The sequence below is a fragment of the Erythrolamprus reginae genome, chromosome 1 (assembly GCF_031021105.1).
Source record: "Erythrolamprus reginae isolate rEryReg1 chromosome 1, rEryReg1.hap1, whole genome shotgun sequence".
Taxonomy (NCBI): domain Eukaryota; kingdom Metazoa; phylum Chordata; class Lepidosauria; order Squamata; family Dipsadidae; genus Erythrolamprus; species Erythrolamprus reginae.
Genome location: NC_091950.1, coordinates 140,659,086 through 140,670,189, shown reverse-complemented (window position 1 = coordinate 140,670,189; position 11,104 = coordinate 140,659,086). Strand labels below are relative to the sequence as shown.

The window sequence follows — 11,104 nt, the reverse complement described above, 5'->3', positions numbered from 1 at the left end:
AGAACAGAACAGGTCGCGTGGCTGGAGCTCAGGCAGGCCACTGTTGCTGCTGGCCCCAGCTTCTGCTCTAGGAATCGCAGTGAGATTCGACTACTGAATCAGCCAAAATCTTGTGCGGGCATCCTTCTGGCAGTGAGATTTGGGCAAAACTGGCCAATTTCTATTATTTTTACCAAAATTGCACTGGTTGTGCGTGCAGAGCATGTGTATGCCTGGCGGTAATGGAGTTATTCTATGTGCTCCATTTCTGCTGCTGGAATGGTATTCCCGCCATTCTGGAGCCGGACCCATCCCTGCTCTCAAGGTAATTTCAAATGTGAGTAGTGCGTCGAGGGAGAAGTGTCACACAAGCACTGGAGTAAAAGGTAAGGCAGGAGGTGGGCAATTGAGCACTCGGGCCGCTCGCGACGGAGCCACTGAATGTGGTAGGGCAAGGCAGGCGGCAGTTTTTGCTGTTTTCAGCTTTTTTGCTTCTGGGCATTCACAGAACCAAAAAAAGCAGGAAATCATGCATTCTTGCATGAAATCAGCTCCTGCACATGCACAGAAGCTGAATCCTGCACCGTGCATGCATGCATGCTCCAGGCCCGTTCTGGTGGCACTGGGAATGGCGACCTGTCACTGCTTGAGGGACCTCTTCATAGTCACATTTTTATTTTATTTTATTTTAATTGGATTTGTATGCCACCCCTCTCCGAGGACTCGGGGCGACTCACAGCATAAATAAGACATAACAATACAATAGATCCAATTAATACAGTTAAAAAATCTTTAAAAATTCTAAAACACTTTAAAAACATTCATTAAAATTCACCCAATAAACCTATATTAAAAACACTTGTTGGTCAGGGAGAAGATCTGATGACTTCAGGCCTGGCGACAAAGATGAGTTTTTAAACTCTTTCAGAAGGCAAGGAGGGTGAGGACAGTGCAAATCTCCGGGGGGAGCTGGAGTGGAAATGTTCCTCTACTCATGATTATGTTAAAAAGTATACAGCTTTAGTCACGTTGGCCCCAAACCAAGTCCTATCCTGCCTCAGCAATCTGGCTGGACAACCTTTGCTGGTTTCACATGGGATAATTTAAAAGCAACAACGGGTGTATTCCTTCAGCTTCCCTTCCTTCCCAGCCAAGGACCATCCATTAAGAAGAGAGAGAGAGAAATCAACAATTGTATTCTTTATTGAGGGGTGGAGTGGGGCTGCTAATTGAGGTTAGTTGGGGGAAAGATCAAAAGCAACATGCGAAAATATTGTTTTACTGAAAGAGTAGTAGATCCTTGGAAGAAAATTCCAGCAGACGTGGTTGGTAAATCCACAGTAATTGAATTTAAACATGCCTGAGATAAACATATATCCATTCTAAGATTAAATACAGGAAATAGTATAAGGACAGACTAGATGGACCATGAGGTCTTTTTCTGCCGTCAGTCTTCTAAGTTTCTATGTTTCTAACTGAAGACAGGTAGGTAGCTGGGATCCAGGATTAGCCATCTTTCAATTTATCAGAGTGCTGGAATAGAGCAACTGTGTATTCTATGCCAATCACTGAGTCCTTCGGGATTGGGCGGCATAGAGGTGAAATAAATAAATAAATAACTTGTCATTCAGTCTATTGCCAAACTGGAAGCATCTTGAAAGGGAGAGAATGCTACAGGCAGCACCTCCATCTCCCAGGGACCAAGCGAGAGACACATATATCATAAGCGCACACATTTCCATGACAGCTTCATCAGCAGAGGCCTATAACTACGGATTCCCCACTCTTTGAAAAGAGCAAAAACTGGGTTTGCAAGGAACCCATTTAACATACAAAAATGAATATGCAAGCACCTGGCAGGCATGACAAGAAGATGCCTCAGTGGAAACCAGGCACCTCTTTTTCCTGCCAGACAAAATGGCAAAGGTGAGATGGAAAAGACAGCCTGAAGGTCTGTAAGGGGCATGCATAAGCCCACCACTGTGCCTACCATCCCTGTCATGCTGTCCTATTGTCCTCTTTTATCATCACTTTTTACTTACGTTATGTTTATAGAAACTACTATCCTATACAGTGTTCCTTCGATTTTCATGGGGGATGCGTTCCGAGCCTGCCCGCGAAAGTCGGATTTCTGCAAAGTAGAGATGCGGAAGTAAATACACCATTTTTGGCTATGAACAGTATCACAAGCCTTCCCTTAACACTTTAGACCCCTAAATAACCATTTCCCATTCCTTTAACAACCGTTTACTCACCATTATTACTGGTACTCACCATTGAATAAGACACTTAGGGACCCTGATATTTATAAACAATTATTTATTAACAATAATTATTTTTTTTGTTATTTATTTGCAAAAATTGTTAGTTTGGCGATGACGTATGACGTCATCGGGCAGGAAAAACTGTGGTATAGGAAAAAACCTCGCAAAGTATTTTTTAATTAATATTTTTTGAAAAACCGAGGTATAAGCTATTCGCGAAGTTCGAACCCGCGAAAATCGAGGGAACACTGTACATGTTTGACAAATAAAATAAATAAATAAAATGAAATAACTAAAGATTTCCAGAGGAGCAAGCTAGCTTTAGAGAAGTCTGATCTACCATAATGAGTGTTTGGTATTCTAGCATCTCATTGAAAAACATTCCTTCCACAACACAACCTCTATAAATGCCATTTGCAGAAGAGACAGAGTAACGACACGGACACAAGAGCTGGATTTAAAACTGGGTCATTTTTATTAAAATAAATTTGCATTGTCCAAAATCATTTCTTGGTCACGTGGCCACATGTCCATACCCTGATGCTCAAGAAACTCTATTACCCTTCCACTAAAGTGGTATCTACTTATCTACTCACATTTACATGGTTTCAAACTGCAAGGTGGGTAGGAGCTGGAGCAAGCAATGAGAACTCATCCTATTGCATGGCACTCATGTCTCAAACCCAGGCTGTCAACTTTCCAACTGATAAACAGTGTCTAAGCTATTATGACCCCTCTCCTTTGAAACAGCATCTAATTCTATATTCAAGCTAAATTGTGGGAAATGTTGGAGATCTCCTCAATTGATCAACATTTAGTTTTTTTCCCAATATGTGTGCATCGTAAAGGGACATCACTCAAAGTAAAAGTAATTCCCAGGACCAACTCACCATGGTCATCAGTACTAAGAAAGGTGTCAAGCAAGGATATTATTGTCCCCACACCTATTTAATTTCTATTTCAATTTCATGGTGGGTCTCCTCCTCAGCATGAATACCCTCAAAATACTTGCTGGGAGACACATTTCTGTTCTACTCAGACAATGCACTATTATTTTCAAGAATATCTATGGACCTTACAAGAGCATTTAAAGCAATAGCAGAATATTGCAAGGAGCATTAGCTAGCTCTCAAAAACCAAAGAAAGCTAAAATCATAAAGACGGCCAAGAGTCCCTCCTGGAGTTTAAATGGCCAGAAGACTGAGCAACACTTGTGTTTCAATTATCTGGATTCCATAATAGAGATTTTGTTAAGTAATTCTGTGTTAGCAAAAACTTCAGAAGAGAAGGATTTAGGGGTAGTGATTTCTGACAGTCTCAAAATGGGTGAGCAGTGTGGTCGGGCGGTAGGAAAAGCAAGTAGGATGCTTGGCTGCATAGCTAGTGGTATAACAAGCAGGAAGAGGAAGATTTGAACCCCTTATATAGAGCTCTGGTGAGACCACATTTGGAATACTGTGTTCAGTTCTGGAGACCTCACCTCCAAAAAGATATTGACAAAATTGAACGGGTCCAAAGACGGGCTACAAGAATGGTAGAAGGTCTTAAGCATAAAACGTATCAGGAAAGACTTAATGAACTCAATCTGTATAGTCTGGAGGACAGAAGGAAAAGCGGGGACATGATCGAAACATTTAAATATGTCAAAGGGTTAAATAAGGTTCAGGAGGGAAGTGTTTTTAATAGGAAAGTGAACACAAGAACAAGGGGACACAATCTGAAGTTAGTTGGGGGAAAGATCAAAAGCAACGTGAGAAAATATTATTTCACTGAAAGAGTAGTAGATCCTTGGAACAAACTTCCAGCAGACGTGGTTGGTAAATCCACAGTAACTGAATTTAAACATGCCTGGGATAAACATATATCCATAGTAAGATAAAATGCAGGAAATAGTATAAGGGCAGACTAGATGGACCATGAGGTCTTTTTCTGCCGTCAGTCTTCTATGTTTCTATGTCATAAACCTTCAACAAACTTTAAGTAGAGTTAATGTAGCAATGTGGGTTAGTCAGTCAATGAATCAGACTTAGTACAAAATGGAACAATATTATTATATACAAATAGGCAAATAAGCAATAGTAGTTACACAGTCCAAATATCATACACATATAATCCTAATAATGGTTTACAAACCAGGTTAATGCACACAGCAAAATATGCACACAGCAAAAACAAATATCTCTAGTATAAACTCCCCCAAAAGGAACGGCATTGGCTCCCTCTTATGGTCAACCAGCAAATGTTTCTTAAAGGTACAGTCTTAAACTAACATTTGTTATCTCCTGTATTGCAACACCCAATAGAGTTACATACAGTATACTAACAGATTTGATTGGTTGATTCATTTTACTTAGTTTTATTTGAATCCATAGAACCAGGGATTCAGATTAGGTTATCATTCGCTGTAGGAATGATTAACAGGTTTTCTTGGTAAATAATCCGTCCCATCCCAACCCATCCCACCATATTCTCTTCAGTGTGTTATGGTTTCTTTTGTTCTTTTCTTTCTTTCTTTCTCTTTCTGTTGTATTTTTCTGTAAATAATTAAAAAAATATTTTATTTAAATTATTAATTAAATAAATATAATATGTAAATTTATATAAACTCTAAAGACATGAGTATTATAAACTCTATATGCCACCATTTTATTTATTTATTTATTTTTTTTAAAGAAAAGGCTTTGAGACAAGTGAACTTCTAAGCGTTGTCAACTTGGAAGATTATTGTTTACCTAGAGAGCTCAGGAAGCTTCAGGGAATGATTTTTGGTTGTTTTTCTCCTTCCTATATTCTGTAATTACCTTCCAATAATCAGAGGAAAGACGCAGTCTAAGTATTTCCACAGAGAATTGAGGTTACTTAATTTGAAGGAATATTGTGCTCACCATATTTAGAAAAACACATAGGCTGATCTGTTAGCTTGTCCAGTTGGACTAACTGGGAAGATATACTTCTCTTCATTCAGGTAAGTTTGGAATCTTTAGGCGCCATATAGGGAGATTCATCCCAAGATTCTATTATTGCTCCAGATAGGACTTGATCAATTGTTATCTATCCCTTTCTTTCATATGTGAGTGCAAAGACTGTTACAGCCATGTTCAAACCTGTTCATTCTTGCCCTTCTCCAAATAGATTCTCCAAGTTGCTCAGAGATTATTCACTTTTCCAATTTCTGTTTCTATTCAGAAGCACCTCCATGCATCACGTGTATGGTGGTCACTTCTTCCAACTCCTTTTTAAAGAAAGGCTGTAGTCAATTCCACCTCTGAAAAGATTCTTAGAGTCAGAATTGAAAGACAAAGTCAAGGTAGAGCTCTGAGAACCGACAGGGAAAGCTGTTCATGGGACATCTTTAAAATGTTTAATTACCTAAACTGCTGATTTCCATAAAGCAGAAAGAGAACTACTCCCACCTTTGAGAAAAGGGGACAATAAATTTGGATCTAAGTAGAAGATGGAATCCCCTGAAGTGATAAGTCTTGGGAAGAACCTTAGATGAAAAGTGTTCAGTTCCCACAAGGAATTGAGGTCAATTTTTTTTTTCTACTGCTCCGCAGGCTAGAAATGAGGTCACTCAGGGACAACAGAAGGAAGAGTGGGCACCCTTTTTAGGCCACAAGAAAGTTTGTTCAATGAGAGCTACAGCTTATACTGTACTGTAACAGAATTGGACACCTTGTCTGTTCCTTCTATCGATGAGAAGAATTTTCAAAGGCAGCTTGAATGGCTGCCGTCAACTTCACTCAGCCAATATGGGAGTCTTATTTAAACAGAAAATCTTTCTGCTTTTTTCTTTTACACCCATCTGGGGGGATCTTGTTCAGATATTTTTAGATCAGGTGTGCCTGATAATTTTAGGGAAATTTGGAAAGGGAAGTTGCAGTACAATTATACATTGGGGTACAATCAAATACAGCAACTTAGTCAAGGTTAGTATGAACATAGATTTGTAGGCTTTTATAACAAAGAGCAGGGCGTGTCAGTGAAAAAAAGTTATAGCCAAAGCCACAGCTGGGAATTGTATGGCTGAGAAAAGCTTCAGAGATGGTAAAAGAAATATTTGAATGGTAATTTTCTGTGGAAAAACATTAAGAATTATGTTGGCTTTTGAAACATGAGGAGGTTTTCAAGAAATCAGTGCATGGTCATGTCAGGTATTTTGCAGATCATGATATTTTAGTGGACAGAAGGGAGAGATTTGGAGAAAATCTTAAATTTGAAGTGTATGAATAGAGAAACCATAAAGATAAAATAAAGAGATTAAAGGAATATATGTGGAATAAAATATGCAAAAAATGTAAGACTGTGTAAAAGAATTCAAGGTCACTGGAATACCATCCCAGAAAAATGGAGAAAGTACAGCAAACGAAGGAGGGCGGGTGGAGAGAAGTAAGGAGAAAGAGGAAAGAAGAGGAGAGGGGAGAAGAGAGTTAGGAGAGAGGGCAGGAGGGGAAGTAGGGAAGAGGAAAAGAAGAGAGGAAAGGGGAAGTAGGTTTAGAAAGAGAAAGATGAAGGGAAGGGAAGAAGAAAGAAGGAAGGGTTGTATGAGATGGGAAGGGAGGATGGTAAAAAAGCAACCTTGAACTAACAAAGTAATAAGATAAATACAGAATATATGTATAAAGATTTTGTGAAAGAGTGAAATAAGAAATGAGATGATAAATATGTGAAAATGTCTGTATGAAAATAAAAATATAAAACTTTTTCCAAAAAAAGGAAGGGAGAGATTTGAGATACGTTTAGGAGAGATTAAGTAATTTATTTTTAGAAACATGCAGAGAATCTTCAAAAGATTTAATCTCGAAAGTATCCCAATAAATAATGGCAAATTTTAAAAAGATAACTAGCAAGAAGACAATTTAGGGGTTGTTTTGGAAAATATTGGAAGCATTGGGACTAAATTTGGAGATGTTTGATACCAGAAGGTTCATGGTAAAGTTTAAACTCCTGAGTTAACTATTAATACTGTCAAAATAAAGGAAAGGAGAATTATGAGCCAAAAGCAAGGGTAAAAATCAGAGATGGGAACATGTTTAGATACTTATTTGATGCCACCTTGTTGCAAACTCTAACTTGATTGTGGATAAATACAGTGATCCCTCGATTTTCGCGATCTCGATCTTCGCGAAACGCTATATGGCAATTTTTCCCACCCGATGACGTCACTCTCTTCCTTCCTTTCTCATCTTTCTTTCTCTCTCTCTTTCTCTATCTTGCTTCTTCCTCTCTCACATTCTCTTCCTCCCTCTCTCATCTCTTTCTTTCCTTCTCTCTCTTTCTCTATCTCTCCCCCTCTTGCTGGCGGGCGGCGGGCGGCGGGCGGGCGAGCGGGGGCATCAGCGAGGAGCCGGGGTTTCCCATTTGCGTGGGCGGCGGGGAAACCCCGATCTTCGCCTGCTCGCTGCTGCTGCAGCAGCAGCGAGCAGCCGAAGATCGGGGTTTCCCCGCCGCCCACGCAAAGGGGAAAGCCCGATTCGGCTCCTCGCTGCTGCCGCCGAGCAGATCAGCTGCTGGGCGGCCGCAGCAGCAGCGAGCAGACGAAGATCCGGGTTTCCCCGCCACCCACGCAAATGGGAAAGCCCGATTCGGCTCCTCGCTGCTGCCGCCGAGCAGATCAGCTGCTGGGTGGCCGCAGCAGCAGCGAGCAGATGAAGATCTGGGTTTCCCCGCCGCCCACGCAAACTCCACCATCTGCGCATGCGCAGCCATGGAAAAAGGGCACGCATGCGCAGATGGTGTTTTTACTTCCACAACCCTACATCGCGAAAAATCGATTATCGCGAGGGGTCTTGGAATGGAACCCTCGCGATAATCGAGGGATCACTGTAACAGAAAAGCTACTCTGAATGCTCCCTCAGAATAAGGTGACTTTTATACTTCCAGTCTGAGATTCATTTAGCTCATAAATGACATCGAATAGAGTGCCATGTTGGTACAATATATTGCAACCCTGTTCAGATATAAAGTTCATCTACATACTTTTACATTTTTGCTCCGGACCCTGTCAAAATTCACTTTGAATTTACATGAACCTAGACAAAAACTGCAAATAGATCTATTTTTTATTTAGCTGTTGAAGAATTTACACCAGAAGTGGATTCAGACTGGTTTGCCCTAACTGATAGAAAACTGCTGGTGATGTCACAATGATGTCACAGAACCAGTTCGGTTGGTGCTGGTCTGTGGGCACCACCATGTTATTATTATTATTATTATTGTTGTTGTTGTTGTTGTTGTTGTTGTTGTTATTATTATTATTGAAATCTTTTTTAGGATTTTTTTCCTGGGGTTTTTTTTCTTCTGTACGTGGACAGAAGCCAAGTTTGTGCATGTGGTTGCCATCTTGTTTTTGCATTTTTGGAGGGGACTTTTTGGGGGGAGGGATTTTTTTCTGGGGGGTTTTTCCCCTGTACATTTGCAGAAGCCGAATTTCTGGCACTGTGCATTGTTTGTTTGCTTGTTTGTTTGCTTGTTTGTTTGCTTGTTTGTTTGCTTGCTTGCTTGCTTGCTTGCTTGCTTGCTTGCTTGCTTGCTTGCTTGCTTGCTTGCTTGCTTGCTTGCTTGCTTGCTTGCCTGCTTGATTTCTATGCTGCCCTTCTCAGTCGACTCAGGGCAGCATACAACAGAGATAAATAAAAAATACAAATACAGTGTGTAGAAATCTAATATTAAAATTCTAAAAATCTTAAAAACCCCAAAATCTTAAAAACGCAAACATTCACATTCATCCAGTTGGACTCACCCCCCTCCCATGCCTGCTGGCAAACATGGGTCTTCAGTGACTTACGAAAGGCCAGGAGGATGGAGGCAGTATGAATCTCCAGAGGGAGTTGGTTACAAAGAGTCGGAGCTGCCACAGAGAAAGTTCTTCCCCTAGGTCCCACCAGATGACATTGCCTGGTTGATGGGACCTGGAGCATTCCAAATCAGACATAACCAATCGTTGGGATACATGCAGCAGAAGACGGTCCCACATGTAATCACCATCTTGTTTTTGGCTTGTGGTGGTGGGGATTTTTTCTATGTTTTTTGCCACTGCACATGCAAAGTGATGCCGGAGGGGGGGGTGAGTGACCCCAGGGAACATGGGTTTTTGCTGCAGGGAGTAGGGGGGTTTTGCACTGAACAATAGCACACATGACAGAGCAGGAGATATGAAGTGCAGATACCAAATCCTTAAGAGACACCATGGAAAAAGATTTAACAGGGATGAAAAGAAAGGAGGAGAGAGACGGAGATAATGAGACAAACTCCCCAAAGTCTCCCGAAAGCTAAGACGAAGAAGCATATATAGTGCTTGCCTTCACTGTGACTATGGTGGGAGACAAGGAAAGACCAGCATGTTGACTGGGTCTAAAAATGTTGGCAGCGGACAGCATGAAGCCAAATACATTAAGGCGTCACTTAGGTTTTAAGCCACTTGAGTTTTTTCAGCGAAAATGTGCTGAATATTGCAAACAATCATCCTGGTGGAGAGCTTGCCTGAGGGCACAAAATGTTTATTTCTTTCTAGGGGGTGTTACAGAACATAACTGAAAACTGCTGCTTTATATGCTGATCATTGGAAAAGGTTTGGAACCAAGTGCGCTTAATGCAATGAGAATGTAATACATGTATCATTGTTTTCATATAGAACCTGCATGCTATAAAAATTTACAGAATGTTCAAAACTGGAAGCAAAAACAGTTTTGGGTTCAAAATTAACAACAGCTTATCAAATACACTGTTTTCAAAATATATTTAAATGTCATAGCAGGAATTCATTATTTAGTGCACAAAACACCAAAACCCTTGCTTGTTTTCCCTTTCTAAATAGGTTATGCTTGGGGGGAAATGGAACTTGAAGATAATCGCACATTCCTTAGTGATTTTGTGATGGTTGGGTTTACAACAAATCCATTTCTACGCACAATATTCTTTGTGATATTCTTGGCTTCCTACATCCTAACACTGACTGGGAATCTGGGCCTCATGACGCTGATCTACTTGGACTCCCGCTTGCACACACCCATGTACTTCTTTGTGGGTGGTCTTTCCTTCCTGGATGTCTGGTACTCATCAGTCTACACTCCTCGGATCTTATATGACTGTTTGTCCACGAACAACCACATTTCCTTAGCAGGTTGTGCAGCCCAGTTTTTCTTCTCTGCTGGATTGGGCTGGAGCGAATGCTTCCTATTGGCCTTCATGGCCTATGACCGCTTTGTGGCCATCTGCAACCCACTCCTTTATGCCATTGCCATGCCCAAGAAGCTGTGCATCCAGTTGGTGGTGGGAGCCTACATAGTGGGGTTTGTCAATGCAATTGTACATACTGGTAACACTTTCCGCCTACATTTCTGTGGTAGTAATATCATCAACCATTACTTTTGTGATGAGCCACCACTTCTGAAGATGGCCTGTGATGACACAAGAGTATATGAACTAATTGGGACTCTTATCATTGGTTTCAATCTCCTGGCAGCCACTGCTGTCATTGTGAAATCCTACTTTGGCATTGTGGTAGCTATTATTCGAATACGTTCGGCTGCAGGGAGAGGCAAAGCTTTCTCCACTTGCTCAGCTCACCTCGTCTCTGTCTCCCTTTTCTATGGCACCATGCTTATCATATACTCCACTCCTAACTCTTACCACACTCCAAATTGGGACAAGGCGAATGCGTTGTTCTATACGGTAGTCAATCCTCTGATCAACCCTTTGATTTACAGCTTACGGAACAAAGATGTGAAGGCAGCCTTCAAGAACGTCCGAGAGAAATTCAGAGCACACAAATAAATAGCATTGTTACATTCCTTCTTTAGGGTAGATTGCTAATGGGGAAATTAACCTCTGGGCTCCAGTGTCTGCCAGCTAAGCTAGCC

At 41.0% G+C, this 11,104-nt stretch overlaps 1 protein-coding gene across 1 annotated transcript; it reads left to right on the top strand.

Moving 5' to 3' along the window:
• The first annotated feature begins 10,076 nt into the window (after positions 1–10,076).
• LOC139158669 (olfactory receptor 9G4-like) lies at positions 10,077–11,018 on the top strand. The gene has a single exon (XM_070735995.1). The coding sequence runs from the start codon at positions 10,077–10,079 to the stop codon at positions 11,016–11,018; it is 942 nt and encodes a 313-aa protein (XP_070592096.1).
• The last annotated feature ends 86 nt before the right edge of the window (positions 11,019–11,104 follow it).

What these genes read in the sequence shown, in the direction of transcription:
- LOC139158669 (XM_070735995.1), top strand. Translation starts at nt 10,077, where the DNA reads ATGGAACTTGAAGATAATCGCACATTCCTTAGTGATTTTGTGATGGTT.